We start from the raw sequence: 23,240 nt of genomic DNA on the forward strand, positions 1-23,240 counted from the left end.
GTTTCTTGGAGCAGCAGAGAAGTGATTTGAAGATGTCACTGCAATTTCCCTAGTAGGAATCTCCCCCAGACAGGAGGCTTAATGTTTCTCTTTCATTAAAGTGCTCTGTGACTTTTGATGGCCCTGAGCACTCATGATCCCCATAGCTGTCTCATCTTTAAGACAAGCAGCAAGCTCCTATGTATACCTCATATCAGACCTTTGCAAATTTAGCCCAAATAGTGTGTCTCATTAAAGAGCGGAACAAAATTCTGCCTGTTAAATTTGTGCTGGGTCCTAGCCAAGCTCAGAGGAAAGACGAGTGGCGTTCCGGCAGAGGCACACTCAGAGTGGCATCCACACCAACATGGACTGCAGTTCCTGACTGCACCAGTTCCTTGGTGCTCTGAATAGGAGAGGCAGCACCACAAACATGCATTGTCTCTGTTCTCTGCTTGCCGTTTAGAAAGAGTGAGTGACCAGGCACAAAGCCCAAAAAAAGGAGCTGATTTTTACAATATGGTATACATATTTTGCAAGCCAGTCTGCAAACTGCTCATCATATTTTTTTGCAATATATATATATAAATATTCATAATTAATCCATGTTAAAATAGAGGAAAAAGCTTCTAAAGAACAAAAATAGCCTCTTCAGGCAGCTTACACCAGTGACACTGATCCTCTGCATTTCTGAAATTATAAAAATGAGCTTTGCACAGCTTTTCCAGTACTTTCTGGAATTCCTTTTTTTTCTTTTTTCGCCTGTTTCTTCAGGTTGTGAAAGTTGATAACGGAGATTGATGCACTGAATCTGGAGCCACAGAGGTGGAAATAACAGCACCGAGTGATAGATGACATTTCTAAATCTTCAATCTCAGGGCTAGCAACCTTCATTATCCCTTCTCTGGGTCTGCCTTATCTTCAGGCTTTTTCCCATGATTTTCAGGTGCCACCAGGATGCTGACAGTATGTCAGGTAGAAAGATGTACAAACCTTTGCCTTTTGGATCAAAACCCTGTGCTCAGCTGGGGGTACATCACTTCAGAAAATGTCTTCTTCTCTTAAAGGTGGAAGGGCTGGAAAGCCAGTCCCTGAGACTGCTTGCAGACCTGAGCACCAGACAGGATTGGTTTAGGTTAAATAAATCACAGGTTATTCAACATCAAAAGCAGAGTGTCTGCGGAAATGAAAATAAATTAAAAACCATCCTGAAGCTGTTCAGGCTGCCGCAAAGCCCAGTGGGTATTAGATGTATTTATTAAACAGAGGTGACTGTTTGGCATGGGTTGACAGACAGACCTGAGCTCTGCCAGGTCTTTGTTTTCTGTCCTTGTGTGACTCAGCTTTTAAATCTGATGCTCTTACTCCTGGTCTGTTTGGCTGGGCTGCTGACACCTCCCTCCACAGTGTCTCCCTGCTCTCTGTAACAGCTGAGTCCCTGACTTCAGAGAACTGCTCGCCCCTGTCACCTTATGAAATAGGGATGCCCTTCTTTGCTGCCTCACAGCACGGTGAACCCCATTTTTGCTTCTTCCCATCATTGCTGCTGGTGCCTTTGACAGTACTGTGTAACAGTCCCTACCAGGAGAATTTGGCTCTCATGTAACACTGGGTACAGATACCTCCAGGGACAGTTCTCTGGCTTGGCACATTTCCCCTCTAACCGCAGTGCTCCATCAGCACTGCCACCATTTTTACAGTGTGTGTGATGTCACTGAAAGCAACCACACAAACGCACAAGCTGACCAAGCAGACCGGGATTTTCATCTCTCTTCCCCTATAGGTCTTGCCGGGTAAGGCAGGGGCACTCCTTACGCATTCTCTGATGCTCCTTCCCGCACCCCAGATGTGATCCACTCCCTGCCGTCTGCTGGCCAACTTAGCCCTGAGAGATTGTTCCCCGTTGTGCCACTCATGGAAATGAAGCAAGGTATTTTAAACGTGCGTTTTCTTGCGGTTTAGAAAACCTGCACTGTACTGCCTAGCACCGTGTGCTTCCTGCAGTTCCTCTCCAGGGCTGACGGAAGCAAAAGCCAGACTACTTTGCACATTCATGCTGGATGCAGCAGAACAAATGCAACTCCTGGCAGAAGGAGGTGAGCTCAGGGGAGGAAAAGTCCCACGTGGCTGCAGTTATGGTGGCAGTGCACGTGCTGCAATGTGTTCAAAAGGTACAGAAGACAAAGGGAGGCTGCCAAGGTGTCTCTCATTGGTGTCCTTCACCTCCAAAGCCAGCAGGGTTGCTCCCTCTGGAATCAGCCAAGAGTCATCCCATGCAATCAGTGTCCTGAAATCCAGATTTAGCATACACAACAATTCTAGAAAATCCCAGCTTTGGGGCTTTTCTCTCTGTATGTTCACACACATGGGCCGAGCAACCCACTGCTCCACAGGCCCCCCCAGCCAACCTCACATGCAGCCTTTATGCTGGAGCAGAGTTGTGTGGAGCAGCATGCCTGATGAGCTGCAAGCATATTGTGGCAGGAGTTGAGGTGTGAATATTAAAGCTAAGGTTGATGCTTCAAGTCTGCTCACTTGCCTGCTTGCAAGATTTTACGAAGCATTTAAAATACATACTGCTGTAGGGCACAGAGAGAGAAACAGATCAAATGAGATGAGCCTCACAAGGCAAAGAGTGTAATGAAACATGAAGCAAACATGCAGAGATAAGATGGTGCAGTACACCAGTCCTGGATGCAGGACAGCAGATAATGCCTGGATGTGCTGGGCGCAGGCGGGAGGAGGGAATGCTGACAGTGCAGGGGTTTGCGGGAGGCTGCTTGGGGGGGAACCTGTGCTGGATGGATGAACCCGCAAGGAAGGCTGAGGCAGAGGGGAGGGAGGAAGGGACAGGAGAAGCGGGGTTCCTCCATTTCCTCTGTCGCAGGCATCGCGGCAGAAATTCTCCGAGGGTACACGTGCGCGAGAGGGCTGGGGCAGCCCCAGGGCTCGCTCCCGTTGCAGGTCTCAGCGGACGGGAGAGGAGCGGGTCTTCTCGAGAAGTTTGGCCGTCCGGTGCCAGGGGCAGCCTTCCTCCTCCTCCTCCCCCTCGTCCTGCCGCCTCGTCCAGCCGCGGGGTGCCGCCGCCAGCCCGGGAGGGGTGCGGGCTTCGGGAGAGGCGGTCGGAGGCTACGGTCGGGCGGCGGAGACGTGAAGCCGCGCCGAGCATCCCAGGGGCGGGGGCAGCTCGCTCCAGGAGGGGGGCGGGAAGGAGCCCCCGGTGCGGGAAGGACTCACCCCGCGGCTCTCAGCCTTCCACAGAGGCTCTCCGGGAGCCGCCGGGCGCTCGCTGCCCACCTGGGGGGGCCGTGAGCGGCTGGGGCACCCCCCCTCCGCCTCGCCTTTCTCTCCTCCCCTCCGCCGCCTCCCTCCCTCTCTCCCTGCCTGCCTGCCTGGGATGGTGAAAGGAGCCGGGCAGACCCGGCGGGGCGGCCCTGGGCGCGGGGGGCGGCTCGGGGGCCCGGAGCCCCCGCCGCCGGTGATGGCCAAGGATGTCCTCGGAGGGGGAAGCCGAGGCGGCTGCTGAGAGCGGGCCGGGCAGCAGCCCCACGCCGGGGCCGGCCGCCGCCGAGCGGGAGGAGGTGAGCGGCGGCAGGGGCAGCCGCCCCGGCCCAGGGGGGGTTCGGGAGGCAAAAGGGGAGATGGGCGTGGGGAAGGGGCTGGGGAGCCCCTCGCTGGGCAGCGGGAGCGGGTGGCCGAGGAGGGGATCCGCAGAGCGGGGGAAGCCGGCGAGGCAGCCGCGGCCCCCGCAGCCCGGCCGGGACCTGCAGCCGCGCCGCGGGGGCGGCCGCCAGCAGCCGCCGGTAGGGAGCCGCGAGCGGGGCAGTGCGGAGCGGAGCGGGGCTCTGCGCGGTGCGGAGCGGACCTCAGCGCGGTGCCCGCCGCGCCCTGCAGTGCCGGGGGTGCCGGCGGGAGCGGGCGGAGTCCCCAGCGGCCAGGTGTTGGGGGCGCCGGGCTCGGCTCAACCCGGCCGGGCGGGGAGCCCCTCTGCGGTCCTTCCCCGGTGCCGCTTGCCGCCCCGCTGAGCATCTCCGTGACGGGAGGATGCGGCATGGAGCAACGGGGTCTGTCGGGTGGAAGTTTGTCTCCAAGAACGCCTTGGGCTTTGTCCTAGGGGTGCCTACCGTTTCACGAGGGTTTCTGAGATGGTTAAGGGAACTGCGGCTCTCAGGCACTGACGTGAGTTGCGGGAGGGGCAGGATGAGTGCACAAATGGGTTTGTAGCCTGGAGCTGGGTGGCGTTCAGGTGTTTGGGCCAAAAGACTGAGGTCATCCCTCCCATTTTCCCGTAGGGTCTAGGTTCTACCGATGCTTAATTTGCAGTAGAAAACGCTGTCGCACATATGGCTAAACGTATTTCTTTGCATCATCTGTGAAGCCCTTACTGCGGCCTTGAAGATCATAGGCAGGGGATGACGGATGTGTCTGAGCACTGACACAACAAATACTGAGCCACAAGGCACCAGCCAGACAGCTGCAGGGCTGTGCGGCAGCCGATGACAATATGCTCACAGCCCTGTATATTCAGGACAGCCAGCTATCTTGTGTTCACAGTGCCTGAGATTTCCCTCTGCACCTCATGCAGTCTTTGCTCCCAACTGTTCTGACAGGTCTGCCACTTAGACTTCCTAATCCGTGTACAAATCATGGAAGTGGTTGAACTTTCTTCATGACATAGAGATAACAACAAATGTGGACACTTACAGGGATGCAAGGAGCAGCCTTCAAGCAGTCAGAGAAGTGAAAACAAACCTTGAACATTTCTGTGGGCAATTGGTCAACTTAAAGCTTTTGCTAATGGGTCCCATGGCTTGTCAACAGCCTCATGATCCTGTAGTTGAAATAAAGTTGGCTCAGCAAAGCCTGCGTGAAACTGCAAGATGCTTAGGTTAAACTACAGTTTTTGAAGTACCTAGAGTAGAAAATTGACTTTTCAGCTTAGGCTGAAAAAAACTGTCTTCTGTGGGTGAAAATGAGGGTTTTCACCTGTCCAATTGCTTTATAAACACCTGCGACACAGCTCACTGCTAAGAGCTGTTACTGGGTCCAGGATACAGCTGCTGTTCTGACAGCAGAGCTCCCCAGTGTAATTACAGCCCCGCAGAAGATCAATAGATGGTTAATGCTGAAAGGGATTTTTTTGATTTATTTGGCCTACAACCACGAGCTACAGAAGATTTTCCAATATATTAAGTCCAACATAAAAATATCTAAGTCATTTCTAGACATGAGAGCACTTGATCTTTCTGCTAAGCACATTATATCTCACTTCAGTCATCCTCCTCTCTGTTTTTCTTCTGTTCCAGCACAAACATTTGCACATGAATCTATATTTGAAATGCCTGTAACAGTGATGTCTTAACCCTGCAGTCCTACTTCCTTGGTCTTTTCCTCTTGCTTCTTCCATCCCAATGTAAATAGTCCTTTTTGCTTGGATCTGCAGTTGTACTGAAACGTCCTGTATTAAGCAGGCGTTTAATGGGCTTCTCTATGACTCTTGTCATTTATGGATTTCCCTTGGATCAAATACATAGACTTAAATCTTAACAATGGTTTTAAATTGGCTTTATTTGGGGGTAAATCAGTGTGAGATAAAATCCTCAGTGACTAACTGAGAATGTGTCTGAAGTCCAAGCTTTTGTTCTTGAAAACAGCACAAATGAGGATGCTGCTGTGGAGCAGAAAGAAGAGAGCCTGGTTGGTCCCCTGCTGCAGCATGGATCCAGTTCTTCCAAGGGCTGCTTGGGTTTACAGCTGTTGTTGCTGAATGTCAGAGCAAGCTCTCAGATTACCTGCCACTACTCAGATGTTTTGTGGTTTGTTGGGGTTTTTTTGGGGTGGTTTGTTGGTTTGGATTTTTTTTTTTTTGTTGATATTTCTTTTTCTTCCTATTGAGATACCAATTTTTTGAGCTGAATGACCTGAAATTGTCGTGGTTTCAGCGGTGGTGTTGGATTTTTCAATCCCATTAATTCTTGTGCATTCACTCTTGAAGGAAAGGAATAGAAGGGCCTTATTTTTCTAAACATTTCAGCAGTTATTGTTGTTGACTGTTTTTCTGATAGATTCTCCTTTACTTTCCTCCCCTCTGCTCTGTACTGCCCTGGTTAAGCTGTGGGCTGGCTGTCTTTCTTGTCTTACTTGTTATTGTGACAGCCTACACCTACACCGAAGACTTGATGGTGGCTTTTCTGCATTTTTTTCCAATTAAGAAATGGTCTTAAATGTTTACATTTTTAAAACTTAGCTGGATTTTTTTTTTTTTTTTTTTGAGGAAAATAAACCTAGTGAGTACAAATGTCATTTATTTGCTACCAAAGCCAAGTAATCACTCAAGAAAGCTGAAGGCAGCAGCCACTTGACATTTTGAATTATGTATTTGTCTTGTTTGTATTGGCAGAGTCAAACAGCAGTTGTCCATGACTGGTTTTATCTTGTCTTCCATATTTAAGAACTCTAATTGGGCATGACATAGTGCAATCGGTTGGCCTGTTTAAATAAAAGAGAGAAAACCTCCTGGGTAGATGCTTCTGAAACCAGTGGTCATCAGCCCACTGATACTCTTGGAAATGCTGTGCAAGAGAGAGACCACGTAAACTGTCTCAGCTGCCTCTTGCTGCCAATGCTAAGTGGAGCAGAAACGTGTTTCCAAAATGCTGTTTGTGGCCACAGCAGCACCAAGGAGTGCAACAAATTCAGAAAACACATGTACGGCTTGGCTTGTTTGCAGGCTACAGCTTTGTAGACCATCAGGTCAAAAGGTAGCTGCGTCCTTTCTGCTTAAGTGTGCCACTGGATAGTCACTTGCTACTTGGGGCTTAGTCTGTATTTAGCCCTCCAGCTTTTTATCCCTATTCCCCTATGTAAATATTAAACAGATTTATTTTATTCAGGCTTATTCTATGGCACTGAAAACATCAGCCAAAAATCCTTTCATAACTTAGATCAGATAGCTTTCTATTGTCCCCATCTTTGTGGACAGTTTCTCTCTTCTCTCACCAGCAGATCCTCATGCTCTGACAAAGCTTTTCCTCCACAGATCCACAGGAACCTCTTGGCTCCTTACAGTCTCTGTGTCTGCCTCCTCCTCCTGCAAGGGTTTGCTGTTTCACTGTGGCTTCTGGGCCAACCAGAAACAAAGTCAGGTACAGGGGGTGGAGAGGAAGGAGGGCACAGGGGTTGTGATGGAGATTAGTGTTGGTCCCTGCCACCACTTCCAAGCAGAAGGTCAGGGGGGACCTTTGAGTACCAGTTCTCAGAGAAAGGCTATTTGCTTGCTAAATCTCTCTCCCAAAAGCAGCACTGACCCTGCCTTCTGGCTAAAGGGAGAACATGAAACACACATACAAACATATATATACACATATATGAAATGTGAAGTGCTTTTCCTTCCCCTAAGTTCTTCTGAATTTCTTGCGTAAGACCTGCTCGAGCAACATCCTGAATAATAGCTTCTGGTTCTTCTATCCAGAGCAAATATGATTGACCTAAGAGATGTTATTCACACGGAGTACGATATTGCCCCTCTCGAGTGAGAGTCAAACAGGTAAAGTCGTTTTCTATCCCTCCTGCAGGGAGGGGGGGTTTCAGCAGGCAGAAACCAAAGAGGTCTCCTTATTTCTTGATGAAAACAGTGTCTCTCCTAAAGACAAGGAAACAATTCCAACAATAGTTGCATCAGAGGAACAGCAAAGCTCTTTTTTCATGACCCTGCAGTTCCAGGAAATATTTGCATTGCAGATCCTGTCAAAAGAAAGTCTGTGCTGAGACATCACATCTTCTGCTTTTGTTCTTTCCTTTGCCCCACTTTATCTTCTGTTCACGTGCTTGTTCTTGGTGTTCAGAAGTTGTCTCTCTTTTCTGTACTTTGCACGAAAAGCTGCTGAGAGTTTAAAGAAATAGATAGGAAACATCAGACAGATGTGTTTGAGCTCTGAACGGCATCTTGGGCTCTGGCTGTGATGGTTTCTGAGGGCACTGGCCTCTCTGACAGAGTGCTCCCTTGGAGCTCCATCACTAGAGAGTCATAAGGACAGTTGGCAAGCAGCTGTTAAGTGCATCAATGGGAAAAGGAGAGAACAGGTGGTAGGTCCCATGCAGGTGTCATTTCTAATGCTGTGCCCTCGAGAAGACAGATGGTCAGTTGATTCCAGTAGAAAGCAAGGGGTCTGCACACTGCTTTGAAACTCCAAATATGCTTCTTGTTCTCTCTTTCTCACTTCAGACATCGTAGAAGATAATAGTCATCCAGAAGGGAAGGGTGGGTACCAAGTCTCCCTTTCACTCAAGTGAAAGCCATTGCAGGGATGAATCAAGAGGAATCTTCTTCCTGTGAACACAGCATGGGATTTCTTCTCATCTCTTCTTACACTGTGGAGTTGAAATAAAGTAGCTTAAATTATTGCTGGTGATCAGAAGATTAAAAACAGCAAAATGTCCCAAAGTGGTCCATAGTCATTGGGGGCTTTTTCTAGGTGTGTCCTGACATATGGTAGTGAGTAAACACCTAACCCTGCGCTGTTGAGCTGCCAGCTCTGCAAGCCATTGAGTTGTTCCAGTGACACCGTTGTGGCACTAGAGATAAGGCTGTGTTTGATTTTTCACTTATAGCAGTTCTAGTTTTCAGAAAAGCACAGCTAAGTAGTCAATTAGTTTTTAAATTCTAATCATGGAAAATATAGTTCACTGAAGAGTTCACTGAAGAATATAATCATTCATCTGGCTCCTCTGAGTCTCAGAACTACAAAGTTAAAATTAGCACATCATGAAACATCATTGAGGTCACAGTTCTCATAGCAGGGGGCTAACTAACCAAAAGCCAAATGCTCAAGTCACCTTTGCAGCGGTGTAAGATGAGACAATCCCCACAATGCTGCTGGTAGCAGAACTGCCCATGCTGGGCTCTATGTGAACTGCATCTCATCCCAAGACACCAAATTAAGGAAAAGAAGTTCCTGCATAGGCGTTTATGCTTTCTGCTCTTCCCCCATGCATCCTAGCCTTGGAAGAGCTACCATATGCCACAGGCAACACCCACTGCAACCTTAACTCTGCCCCAGCAGAAGGGGCATCCTCAGCCCCCAAGATGTAGTGGGAGATTTTGCAGAAGCAGGCAGGACAGATGGTGAGTGGGAAGGCTGGAGAAGCATGGCTGCGTGGCGTCAGGCTGGTAGCCTTCCCTCAGCAGAGCTAAGCTTGGGAAGTGGTGTCTGGCATACCTGGCAGCCCTTCTCATGTGCTGTGTCAATGCCTGGGAGAGGATGGAGAGGATTATACCTCACAAGGTGATGAAGTTTGCAGCTTCTTTGGCTCTACATTGGGTGCATAATGTACAGGGAGTGCCAGCTGACATGTAGCACTCTTTCTGTACTGACTGATATATTGTACATCCCAGTTCAGTTTTCACCTATTTGGTTGTCATATGTTATTGCAGAGTGTGCACCTGAGAGGGAAAAGAGAAGTATGAGAGAGAAAGGAGTGATACTCATCACAGATCCCCTTTTCTCACTGCTGGGATGCTACGTCATCTTAACAGGAGAACCATTATTAAAAAGTCTCACATTGCTGAGGTTCCAGCTGTGTTCAAAAAAGTACAGAGATAGAGAAAGGCACTCTGTGAATCTGACAGACCAGTGTTGGATGCTATTGCAAGGAATTCTTAGCCACAGCCTGAGTCCAATGCCATGATGCTGGGAAGTCTACTGTAGCATGGTTAGCTGGCTCCAAATAGAAAGCCACACACAGGAGACAGGAAGGGTGGAAATTGAGAGGCCAAATCACAGATACATTTTGTTCTGTTTTACCAGTGGTTACCACTTAGATAAAAGCACACCATTGCAAAAATGATGATGATGATGATGATGATAATAATAATAATAATAATAATAATAATAATAATGCATAAAATAAACTTTGTAGTTCTGGATCAGGCTTGGTTCACAGTTCACTTTGAAAGACTTCTCTTGAGTTCATTGGAACTTGGATCAGTTCCAGATCACATTTCTTCTGAGCACTTACAAGATTTTTCTATCCTCCATTCAAAGCTCAGGGTGTTCCTTTAGAGTAAGCAAAGATTAAATTGCATTATTAATAATGAATAACTTTTCTAATTTGCAAAGTCTGTCTAAACAGAGGCATTAGACAACTAGACTGCCAACAGTCAGTGAGAAGCTGACAAGATGGTGTACATGGATTCCTGTCAGATCCATCCAGGAGATGTCAGCCACATGGAACCCCCCCATTTCCACTATCCCTGTTTCCAGGCTGAAGCACCAGGAGATGGTCTCTTGTTTTCTCTTGGCTGGTGGGCCTTTCCTTGCCATCACTTGCCCCCCTTGCTCTCATAGATGTGGGGCACGACAGAGTAAGTTCATGGAGTCCTGCCGCTGTCTCTTAGTGTGGCCTCTCAAAGGTCATTCCTTCATTTTCTCTCTCTAAGACAGTAGCTGCAGGATTACCTCAGATGTGGTTCTGCTTGCCCATGAATAGCTTCTCCAAGCCAAGCAGGAGGAAGTAGAGTCACCAGTAGAGGTAGCATCCCAGCAGTCTCACTTGTAAGCATCACAGCAGGCCTTGCTTGGCTTGGAGCCATCCAGCACTCGGCATGAAGCAGGTTACTGGGCTGGCACTGACAGTAGCAGCATGTCACGAGGAACCAACTTGGACTACAGCATGCCAGCTATTGCAGGTCAGTGCATGACGAAACACACTTTGGATGGAGCAAAGACACAGTCAGGGAAGCCTGTCAACAAGAGTCTTATGCCATCGTCTCTACATCTATCACTTGGGTTGCACGGTGCACAGCTGCTGTAACCTCCCTCCTCACTATGTGGGACTGGTGTCTTTCCAGCCCTGGTCTGAGCAGATGATTTGGCAGAAGTCAGGACTTTCTGCCTTCTGAACTTTCCCTCCACGCTGAATGAGTGTCTGTCTCTTGACATGATGACTGATGAAGTGTAAGTTCAGCTCTGACCTAAGGGTACATTTCCTTCCCCATCCTAAAGCTCTGTACCCATCTGTGAACCTCGTACCAGTAATATTTACCATGTGTCTACTGGGAACTGTCGCTATCCAAGGGAGATGTACAGGGAATTTAGCTTTGTGTCACTACTGTCAAAAGCCAGCAGTAGCAACATCAGCACTCTGGAGAAAAAAGGGATTCTTTTGTAGTGCAGTATTTTGTAAGCTGGTAAAAAACTGTTGTTTTTTAGCCCTGATTTCTGTTTTGCAAATGGTGACCGCTCTGTTGCTAGGATTCCTTTGTGCCAAAAACATACCTGCACAGCTTCCCTTGCAACAGCATGTGTGTGCTTCACCAATGGAGGTGACTGGGCACAACTGCTTCACATCCCTCAACTTCCTTACATTTTAGCAAGCATATTTCCCATCCTGTCATAATGTGTGCCTACATACTGTCTGCCTACAAACATCTTTCTTTTCTGGGATTTCCTTTATTTCTGCTTGAAGAACTGTTAAGTATTAGAGTACTGGAAGCTCCTTCTGTCCTGACCTCTGCTTTCTTCTTCTGATGGTATCTTAAGTCCTTGAATACACAAGGATGAAAGGTGTGAAGTAAAAGGCTGCCTTTGTGCTGTACCTCAAGGGGGTCCTATCAGCTGGCATCCAGGTGGATCAGCAAGACATGCCATTTCATAGTTTGTCTTGTCTGATTATAGTCTCTGCCGAGAACGGAATTGAATGCTTCCATTCTGTGCACCTTACCAGCCTGAGACCTTCCCCTTATAGCTCCGGTGAAGGAGGGATGAGATTAAATCTCCACAGGGCTTTACACAACCAGAAACCCAGCAATGCTGGCTCACCACAGGAGTGCAGCTGCCAGAGCAAATGCCTTTCTATTGGTGATGCTACTGACTTGTGTGCCATGCACACAGGTTATTCCTTTTAAACCAAGTCAAAGAGCATCTCTGCTTAGAAGTAGTGTGACAGCCTCTGCCTGCATGAGGTTTTCATTCTTGCAGGAGCTTAATGGCAAAGGAGCAAATGACGTGTTCAAAACATGCAGCTACAACTGTACCATATCCTCAAGGACCGAAAGTAAATTCTCTTTGATGCTTAATGTTTTTCTCCAGTGCTTTCTTTCCCTTATATTTCCTATCCCCTCCATGCTGGCAGCCATGCTGAGAGCACTTTCTATTGGCTCAGCATGAGCTGGGGGTAATGGGCTTCTTGCAGTTTAAGATGGATGGAGGAAGGATTTTATTTCAGGCTCCCCAGGAGAGGATTTATGAGATGGTTGTTGTAATATCTCCTTTTTCCCTCACCAGGCCTTATTACTGATGCCCCGTGCGGTGCCCAGATTGGGTCACATAATGGAGGAGCTCTTCAACCCATCATACACCAGCATCTGGGTTAGCATAGCCCTGCAGGCTCCTTCCTCTTTGTACTAATGAACATCTCACATAGGAGTTCATTTGGCCCTGTGAGGCAGGAAGAATTGTACTCTTAATCTTCTCCTGTGGTTGTCTTTTCTGTAGTCACCTCAGACTCTTTGGGCCAGCTTTTCACCACGATCACCTCAGGACTTGCAAGGTGATATCTGCACCCACATCTATGTTGTCTTCTATTGGAATGCAGATGGAGATCTCCTTGCCCTCATTGCATCATCCTGTCTTAGTGCACAAATGGTGAAGCTGTTCTCTCAGAACACCCGAGGCTGGTCCTGGTGTCAGAGATCTCCTCAGTTATCCTCAATAGCACAAGTGAGGATTCACCTCAGCAAAGTTTTGGTGCGCCTCTCTGTGTTATGTTCTGCCATGTCCATGAGGAACATTTTCTACTGCTCTCCCCTGATTAACATGGAAGAAGACATAGATAAAAAACCTGCTTACATCCAGTCTGGTCACAACACCAATGTGTGATTTGTAGTTATTGATTGTTCTTTACCTTTCATTTATCACACTGGGATATGTTCATCAGAAGTATAAATCCACAAAAGCAAATTCAATTGTGGCTGGCATTAATTTTTCCCCAATTTTTGGTTCTTTCTTCTCTGCTTCTATTTCTCTTCTTCTAGCCCTGTGCCAGTGTTTCTTCCATGTAATTTCCCATGGACAGGAAGACTGTTTGCAAATTAAAACAGGAAGAAAAAAAAAAGACAAGACTGACTCGTTGCTCACGTGAGCAATCCCAAGCTGTGAGGTCACTTTGCTGTTGAAGACAGTGATAAGGTCACCCTGCAGTGCTGCAGCCAGCTGTGGGAGGTGAGCAGAAGCACGCTGTGATGCCAGGCTTTGCCGCGCATCTCTGCTTGCTGAGGCATGACCACAGCATCACCACTGCAGCACAGTGTCACCACTGCGGGACTCTCTGCCCCCTCTTAGCACATCTTTATTCCATTGTAGAGCAGACAGGGCTGTAGATCTGATTTTTTTTTAGAGAAGTTCCCAGCAGAAAGGGAGTATCTGGTGAGGAGGAGCTTCTTTCAGACTGTAGATGGGCTGAGAGGATTGCTGGCTCAGTGGGTCCCTCAGTGCTGACAGGGTCACTCCTTTCCTATATCAATCCTTGCTCAGTTCTTTTCCTGGGCTGGCAGATCCCCATCCTCACCTGCTGCCTCCGTTTCCCTGCCTCGGTGACATCTGCATTGGTGACATCTGCATTCAGAGCATCTCTAGGCTATCCTCGCCTCTCTTCCACCTCTTCACCCCCCCTTCCTGTATTTCCCACTCATTTCTCTATTTCCATTCGGGCCACGTCCTCACTACCCTCTGTTTTCTCTTATTCTTTCATTTCAGACATGATAGCATTTTGCTTCAGCAAAATTGAAGCTCTTGAGGTCAGCCACCAAGGGCAAACATGTTCACACATGGGGTTTCAAAGGACAGGAAACGCTTTTGGCATGATTTCCCTGAAGGAGAATTTGAATGCTTTTGAAATCGGGGAACTCAGATATCTGACTGCAAACCAGACACAGGCGGTCGAACTTGGACCCCAAACTGTCCACAAAACAAGCATTAGAATAAATTCATGCTGTTGCAGCACATTTTCTGCTTATCCAGCTCTTGCTGGAGTTTTCAAGGAGACTGAAGCACTGAATCTGACAGAAGAGGAAAAAGCCATTTTGTCATTAGAAGCTACAGAGAAGTAGTAAACATCCGGCAAAATTATATATAAATTTTTTAAAGGCTAACTGCAAAACAGTTTCATCAGCTTCCTTTGAACTTCACAGGTTATTTCTCTCCTTCTATAAGGGTCAGTTCGGCAGCTTTTGGTTCAAATTTGGTACAGCAGTCCTAATTAGGAGAGTGCAAAACCAGAGGTTTGTAATTGTCAACACAACCACTTGTGTGCTGTGAGTGGCAAAGAAAAGGAAGTAACACTTTGAACCCACACAGCCATGCACCCACTTTTGAAGTAAAATGCAACTACTGATTAATAGTGTATGACAACAAGCTAGGTAATGATGTGCTCTGCTGAAGCTTTGGCAGGGTTTGACTGAGCATCGAGAGCTGCACATGGAATTGCCCCTGGCAGTAGCACTGGAAGTGTGAGAAGCACCTCAATGCACACACAGCACCCACGGCCTTGTGCTGATGACTGATGTTTGGGTTTATGAAGACAATTGCCCTGTATAAGTTAATGGGATATTAGCCATTAGATTGGCAGAGTTATAGAGAAATAATTGCTAGATTTGTCACTATCCACTGTATTTAAGCATAAAATCACTGCTGATAAGATATACAATTGACACAAAGATGACAAGGCTGGTCTGTAACAATGAGCACAGTCCTGCAGAGAGATCTGCTTCATTTGATAATTTAATTATTCAATTCAAAGCCAAATCTGAAGTTACACATTTCAGGGTGGAGAGTGCATACTGTCCTTTTACCTGTCCTTGAAATAGCATCTCAAAAAATACCTAGGAGCAAAGTGGGTGAATGCTTGAATATACACTCCCAAGCCAAAATCTCCTAATACAACTCTTGGAGATTTTTAAAAAAGGTAAAGTGTGTGGAAATTGGGGTGATTTTATGGTTGAGTATAATGCTGGTGAAATGAGTGCTGAAATCCTGCACTTGGAGGATGCACATTAAGAAGGATCTAAAGGTGATAGAGAAAAAGAAGAGCTCCAAAGAGAGCTGGGGAAAAAAAGAAAAAAGCCGTGCAGTGAAGGACTTTGAGACCTTGACCCATTTATTTTGGAAAAAGAAAGCCAAGAGGTGTCATAATTAGAATGGAGAGGCACCTTCAGAGAAAGAAGGCAGCAGTATGAAGAGTCTTTCATTACATTCAGAATGGGAATCCCCGCTGCCATCAATGGGGGCTAAAGTGAGAGAAAATTACAATGGCAGTGAAACTCAATCATCAAACAAATTGCAGAAGGGGTTGTAAGTTCTTAATTTGCTTTTGTCTGTAAAGGAAGTTTTTATGCAAGATGAGCTTTTACCAACTACCAGTCATTGGGCTATACATAGGACTGTAGCATAACACTGCATTGCCTGTGAAGTACACGAGTGAGAGAGAGAAGATGTAGTGTCCCCTGGTCTTAAGATGTAAATGCAGTTTGACTCATAACAAGTTGATAGGAGAAATTCCTACTACTACCTGGGAGTACTAAAGAACTATTGTATCGTAACTATCCCTGCCATCACCTCGTGCAGCCATGCGGTCAGCTGGTGAATCCAGCTATCAGAGATGCTGATGTCCAAATGTCAGCAAAGCAGCCCCCACTGGCAAAACTGAGGCACTAGACGTTCAAGGTAGGCACCTGAAAACCTGAGCTGATGGAAGCTGTCTAGGCTTCTAGCATCCCTTCCATCTCCTCTAACCAGTGGATGCTCACAAAGGGGAGCAAGGATGCCTGCCTCCACCCACACCCCAGCACTCATTGGTTCTTATGTACCCATCAAGAGGAAGAAACCCAGGGACATAAGTCATGCAGAAGCATGTTATTACAGTTCAAATGTGCCTTCAAAGGCGATACTGTGGCATGGTGGGGCAGTTTTTAATGTCTTGCCTTCTTGGTCACCCTCAATGCAGTTGCTTGTAAGCTTACTTAGGATGGTTGTCAGTTACAGTCTAGCTAAGCATATTTTCATGCTGGTGGCTAACAAGTTGTCCAGGGATGAAACCCTGCCCACCCACTCCTCCAGCCCCTGGCCATGCTCTGCTCCAGCTGCTAAGTGCAAAACCACACTTTCTCCTCCTGCTTTCTCCCCACCCCTTTACATTAGGCAAGATTAACTGCCCAAATCTACATGCTATTACAATGCAAAGTAATTTTTAATGATTTTAATGACTGCTGCTGTACCCAGAAGCCGATCTGGATGCTGCAGAGCTGGGACAAGTGTGGGTTTGGTGTGCCGGTTCCACACTGGTCCCTTCATACAGGCGTTTGATCTTGGGTATCTGCCATCTGAGGGTGGCTTTGAAGGCAATTGCCGTTTCAGCCACTGCCAGTGTGCTTTCTCATTTGCAAACTAAGTTCTGCACAAAAGTTCCTTGAAGGAGAAATAACCAAAATGTTGCCAGCCTGGAAACTCCTGTCTGCTGCAGGTGTCGGTTGAATTTCCAGTTCTCTGTGAGCAGCTAGGGCTTTCGAGACTATTTTCCAGCAACTACAGCAACTAATTAAATAGCATCTATCATTTGGTGTCTTGGAAGATTTCATACCACCAGACAACAAACAGAGCTCAGGAGAACATGGAGCTCCCTCTCCATTTTGAGTAGGGCACAGACCCAATGCTCTGCCTGAGATTTTTTTTGGAAAGGACCAGTCAAAAAGCCCCAGTACAAAGGCAGGATGGGACCAAGAGCAGCTCAGGGGAGGGTTGCCCCAACTTTTCATGTTTTGGGCTCAAATCTGTGAGTTCTAGTTTGCAAATAAGGTTTCTGAGTTTTTGCATGTTATGGGACAGTCACTGCTTGCCTCTGGCTGTAGAGCTTGCTGTCCTCAATTTCTTCAGTTACATTTGTCTTCTAATATATTCCAGGGGGTTAGGGTTTTGCCCCACATCAAACTGACACAGCAGCCGCAGCATTCCTCAGAGAACACAGCTTTCATTCGCCGTCTGGCCAAAGTTATCATGGAAATTGTTAGTTTCCTTAAGCATTTATTGTAGTTGTCCCAAAATACAGGCTTACCCTGTTCTGATCTGAAAGACTGTGCTTGGAAAGGAGAAAATTCCGCATACTACCACAAACACCATGTTTGCAAGAAGTTGGTATGTTAATTAATAAAGTCTGGGAGCCACTGGCTTAGCATACTAATGAATTTGTCATGCAAAGATAGATGGAAAGATACATTTCGTTATTAGACTTTTGAATGTGTAATGCCTTTATTGTAATTATTTGTTGCATTTCCTGTCTTTCTTATGAACACACTGTTATTATTTCTAACACTATAGTAGAGTTAGACAATTGTTTCAGCAAAGGGAAGGAGAAATAATGAGATATAAGCCAGAGGAACATAGTCAAGACTCGAAATGAGAGGGACAGCCAGTGGGGTAGACCCTAGAGGAGATATCCTTTTGTAACTGAGGACCTGCAGAGAATGAGATCTAGTCAGCAGCAAAGAAGAGCCTTTTTCCCAAAGAGTTCTGAACACGAAGGTTGGGCTGAACTGACTGATAGGTGTGTGTAAATCTGAGAGGTCTGGCTGTAGGCACTATGGCTGCATGTTCTCACTAATGCCAGGAGAGAAGTTGCATTTCTTACAAGCTACAGTGAAAACAGTGAAGGTAACCCATCTCAGGAAGATCCAGCCCTCTCTGCACAGGGGGCTGATGGCCCTTTTTGAGGTGTCTCCACAGAGCAAGCCTTGGAGCAGCCGCCAGCCCAGCTCTGATCGAGACTGGTGAGACCAGAGTCACCCTCTTCCCCAAAGTGGGGGTGGCATTTTGTGCGGCTAAGCACATAAAGAAGCATCTGCCAGCTCTCAGACTCCAGTAGGGCCACTGATAACCCTAACCAGCAGGGCTGGTTGAATCAGTCCTTGGGTAGGAGCCAAGCTGTGGGTTGCAAGTTGGACCACAGAGCTTCAGAGATCAGAGAAGTTATTAGTCAAAGGGAAGCAAGGTAAAGGAAAGGAGAGGATTGCAGTGCCTTTGGCAAATAGCGCCTTAACTGAAACAGGACAGCCTTCACATGGCTGCATGCAGGGCCAGGCTGTTGGGGTTCCTGATGTATTTAAGCACATACTTTACATTACAACTGACTACTAGACATCCTTAGATGGGTCCATAGGGAGAAGCCTACATTGGTCAGGAATGGCACTGGGACAAGAGTTTCTGGAGATCAAATTTTTTTGTGACTGGATGTAGACTCAAGAATTCACCCTGCAAAACTCCCATAAGTAGTGACTGCCTAAAGCCACTTCCTCGCTTTCCTTGAGACTTCCTGCAAAAAAGTTAGGGAAAACAGCCTTATTCCTTCTTATACTGAAGTCTTTTGTCTTCTCTGCTTGCAGCAAAGGCATATAACCGGCTTTGTTCCTCTGCATCCATTTTGTTAGTCACAAGAATACAGTCCAAAATAATTATTCTTCATTTTGACACACAAATATACATAAAAGGCTTGGGATAAGAATAGAAATCTCTATAGGCTCCTTCTAGATGCATCAGGAAGAATAAGGAGCCAAATTCTGCCCTTCCTTGCTGCAGATGAATGCTGTTGCTCCCTAAAATGAATAAAATTGTTCTGCACTTGCACAATGTCAGATTAGAAGCTAAGAAATCAAAACCGAACCCTGTGAAGTCTAGTTTGGCAATGCTCACAGCAAGCCATAAAAACCTCTATAGTTACTCAGAAGTGGCTCTCTGTTCCAGAAAAAAAAAAAAAAAAAAAAAAAAAAAAAAGCAGTATTAAATCTGATCTGATAGCCCTGCAAGGTTAGGTGCCAGTGCCTCCATCTCATTGAGAAAACAGTAAATTCTTTCTAGTGGTGCTGTGCTACTATTTCCTGAGTCATAAGATGCTGGTCCTTAAAATCCTGGGTGATTCAAGCTTGCTTACAGAATCCTAACTGCTCTGGGTTTAGGAAAAGCTATACTAGGGGAGAACCTTATCCCAGTAAAAAAAGAGAAGACATTTCCCAAACCTAGCATCTGCTGGCATCTGTGAAGTAGTTTGATGCATTAGAGGTGGTCCCCTGGGAGAAGGAGTAGTTGCATGCTTCTATTTTTGCATGAAATCAGGCTCAGCAGAGGGCATGATGATGCACAAATATCAGCATGTCATGCTGTCTTTTTCTCAGACTTAAGGAGAGGCAAAGGACGGCAGTGACGAGAAGGATGAGTTTAGCTCTACATATTACCTACTGGGTGAGCAGGGGGTCTCATGTCACATGCTTTCTACAGACCAGCTGCTGCCAGCCAAGGGTATAACCCGTGCTGCTACTGCTCTTTGCAGAGAGAGAACTCTGCTTCCGCTAGCTGCTTGGCTGGATTTCATGCCTTTTATTATAGCCCAACATAGCACGACAACGCAGCTGATTCACTGCAGCATCACAGGGGTAAAACCACAACCACTTCATCTTGGTGAGCATAGCAGGAATACAAGAATGCAAACTCCCTCTCCACTCCCAGCCTGACTTTTGTGACTTCAAAGAGAAGGATATGCAATATTTTAAACGTTTACTCACAGACCCTCAGCCGCAGTGGTTGAACCTTTCGGTTATTTTAGGTAGGAACTTGTCTTCTAACCAGCCTGAAGCTATGTGCACCTGTAATCCTGACAATTTTTTCAAATAAATGTGCTCGAATCTGGTAATTTTCCTGATGGCTCACCTCCAAGAGAATGGTGTCAATCACCCAGTAGGTTTCAGGGCTGGGGCTGAGTCAGCTCTGACTCAGTCAGTAGCTCCAGCTTTGCCAGGCACTGGAGCTCTGCATTGGTGCAATCCATTGGGCTGTGGCCCCACAAAGGACACTGTTCCCCAAGTCTGCAGCAGCATAGTATGAGGGGGAAACCCACAGCCCTGCTCCAAAACCTTCTTGGCCCTGTAGTAAGGTGTGTAGATGGGGATGGGTGCTGGCTCCTTGCAGGGTGCAGAATCTGAGGACCCGTCTCACCCTCATCAGGATGCCCATCTGACCTGAATGTGGGCATTGCCATATGAAGGACTTCCTTCCTGGGAGCTGGAGGAAGCAAGGAAGTGGTTTTGTCCACAGACCTCTGTCCTGTCACAAATTCTCTGGCAAAATAGTTAATATTCCCATTTCTATGAACTAGGGTGGTGTCCCCATCCTCAGGCAGTCAAGAGCAAACCCAGTCTGGAAAGCAAAAGGCACCATATGTACTATGTAAAGCAGTGCGACTGACAGGTTCCTCTCTTTGTCTTTCTCCCTTTATCCTTGGTGGTGTGATTTGAAGCAACGCCCTGTGAAGCAATCCCTGAGTGCCTGCATGTGCAGAGAGTCACACTGGAAATGCCTCCTCCTCTCCATCCTCATGTATGGTTGCCTGGGAGCAGTGGCCTGGTGTCAGCTGGCCCGAGTCACCAAGCTCAGCTTCGACAGCTCCTTCAAGGGCAAGTCCATGATCTACCATGACAGTCCCTGCTCAGATGGCTATGTCTACATCCCACTGGCCTTCCTTTCCATGCTGTATGTGGTGTACTTGGTGGAGTGCTGGCACTGCCACGTCAAGAGAGAGCTGCAGTACAAGGCTGATGTGGACAGTGTCTATGAATGTATCAGCCGCATGCAGCAAGCCACTCCATGCATCTGGTGGAAGGCCATCAGCTACCACTTTGTACGGCGAACCCGGCAGGTAACACGGTACCGCAATGGTGATGCCTATACCACCACCCAAGTCTACCATGAGAGGGTCAACACTCATGTGGCCGAAGCTGAGTTTGACTACTCTCACTGTGGATACAAGGACATCTCCAAAGAGCTCCTGGGCCTGGAGAGCTACACAGCCACCAAGCTGAGGTTCACCAAATGCTTCAGCTTTGCCAACATCGAGTCTGAGAACTCTTACCTGACACAAAGGGCTCACTTCTTCACAGAAATAGAGGGGCTGGATGACTACATGGAGGTAAGGGAAGGCATGCAGCTCAAAAATGTGGACTTCAAAGAGCTCATGATGGCCTACGGGGACCCAGATCACCTCCCATGGTATGTGTCTCACTATGCTTTCTGGGTGGCAGCCATCCTGATGATCTCGTGGCCTCTCAGGGTACTCATAGAGTATCGGACTGCATACGTCCACTACCATGTGGAGAAGCTTCTGGGCCTGGAATACACAGCACCCGCCATGACGGAGGAGCCCCTCTACCGTTACCGCATGCCCCGGGATGCCACGCAGGACAGCACAGAGCTGGAGTGGCACATCTGCACCAACCGGCAGCTGATCCCCAGCTACTCGGAGGCCATGCTAATGGACCTGGCCGACTCCCCAGCGTACAACAGCTACACAGTGTGTCGGTACAGTGAGGTGGCCCACGGCTGTGAGCGCTGCAACCGTGCCTCCAGCACCTCCTCCATCTTCTCACGCCATGCTTTCCACAGCTGCAGTGGCAACTCCCGTCTGTCCCTCAACACCAGCCGCTTCTCCCTCTGCCGCGTCCATGGCTCCCACAGGACAGGCCTCTGGCGGAGCCGCAGCAGCAGCATTGCTGACCGGGGCTGCCATGATGAGCAATGCTGCTCCTACTCCAGCCAGCTGGCTGTCAATGAGAACCCCCCTACCTACCACGACGCCCGCTTCTTCCCTGTCTTGATCGTGCATAGGCCGGAAGGGCACGATGGACAGCCCTTCTATGTCAGACGCTCCTCCTGTTTAGAAACATCTCTGTGATGGGCTCTCATGCTTTCTCAGCTCTTCAGCTCTGGAACAGCTTCACTGCTGTGCTTGCAGAGACACCACCAGCCTGCAAGTGTCAGTCAGCAGGACGAGCTTTCAGTTCTTCTTCTTGGCATTGCATGAGGATATGGTCACCCTGCCAAGTGGCCCACCTCATTTCTAAAGCTTCTCTCCCTCCTCCTATTCATCTCCATGTTTATTTTTCCCCTTCTTTTCACTCTTTTACTCCTCACTGTTTCTTTGTTTCTTGAGTCTCTGCTTCTCCTCCTATCCCACTCTTTCTTTTACATTTCAGTCAGTATTTGAAAGCTGTTTCCATGAGAGGATTTAAAAAGCCTGTGTTTTGCAATGCATTTGCCCTGCAAGGTAGGAAACTCAAGCGACAGCAAGGCCAAGCAAGATACTGAAAGGCCTGCAGCCAGTCAGTGTCAAGTCAGAAAGAGAATTCAATTCTGCAGGCTCTAAGTCACCTGCTGCAAACCCCAAACAAGGCTTTTTAAAAAATTATTTCTGCCAGTCTTTTTGCCCCTTCTTTCATTTATTGTCTCTGTTTTTATACTTCCTCTTCTCTCCCTATTCTCATCTTCCTTCTTTGTTTTTGTTTCTCTGCTTTCCAATTTCTCATTGCACCTTTCTGGGGTTTTGTCAGTGAGGGTATGTTTCAGCCCATAATTGTCTTTTGTTGCCCCAAAACAAGGTATTTGCAGCACAGATTTCAGTGTCCACTGACACAGGAAATGTCCCTGAGAAGTGCTGAGGACATTCACCGCAGAGTAGTGATACACAAACAAAGCAAAAAGCATGCCTTTTGCTAACCATGCCCTGCCTGGTCTGCAGCAGATACTGCTGCATTTCCAGATGTAGTTAACCTCCTTCAGCTCCACCAGTGTTAGCAATCGTCAAGAGCCGTAATGTAGATCAGTGCCCTGCTAGTGCCACTATTTTTAAGACTGTAGATCTGGTTTGTGGTTATTTCATTCCTACCACTTGCTTGGAGCTGCAGGGACTGGCAAGGAGGAGAGACGTCAGGGAGGAAAAGGTGTTAATCCACTACAGCCCACTCACTGATGGTCTGAAGGCTTTTCCTGCAAGGCTCCCTGCGAGTGGGTGCAGAGCCTTCAGTAAGGTGTGAGATCAGCCTGGCATTGTCACCAACAGGAGGGGTGGCTGGTGCTTCCAAGAGCCAGGGACCAGCCCGGGGGCTTCTGGCCATGCTCAGGATCCCCAGGGCCTCAACAGGTGCTGAGCAAGCTCTGCAACATTTCATCACGTGGGTAGCTGAGGTGGGCACCAACTTGCAGGAGAACCCAACACAATCTCAATACAGTAACTACCCAAACCAAGGTGTTGTGCCTCCCTATGGTAGGTAGGTCAGAAGCTGATCCCTCAAAGGGACTAGCAACAAATGTTTCCTCCCGAGTCAGTTCTGTGTGTATCTGTGTAATAAGAGATTTGTAAAGTCTGATTAGTATGTGTAGATTATATGTAACTGC

At 47.5% G+C, this 23,240-nt stretch overlaps 1 protein-coding gene across 1 annotated transcript; it reads left to right on the plus strand.

The window, feature by feature from the left end:
• Positions 1 to 3,470: 3,470 nt before the first annotated feature.
• On the plus strand, positions 3,471 to 21,741 carry LOC122157508 (transmembrane protein 151B-like). The gene is made up of 2 exons (XM_042813200.1): positions 3,471 to 3,917; positions 20,311 to 21,741. The coding sequence occupies exons 1-2, from the start codon at positions 3,471 to 3,473 to the stop codon at positions 21,739 to 21,741; spliced, it is 1,878 nt and encodes a 625-aa protein (XP_042669134.1).
• The last annotated feature ends 1,499 nt before the right edge of the window (positions 21,742 to 23,240 follow it).

This window comes from Centrocercus urophasianus, unplaced genomic scaffold (assembly GCF_019232065.1).
Source record: "Centrocercus urophasianus isolate 14NV4802_14NV808 unplaced genomic scaffold, USGS_Curo_1.0 seq_14, whole genome shotgun sequence".
Taxonomy (NCBI): Eukaryota; Metazoa; Chordata; class Aves; order Galliformes; family Phasianidae; genus Centrocercus; species Centrocercus urophasianus.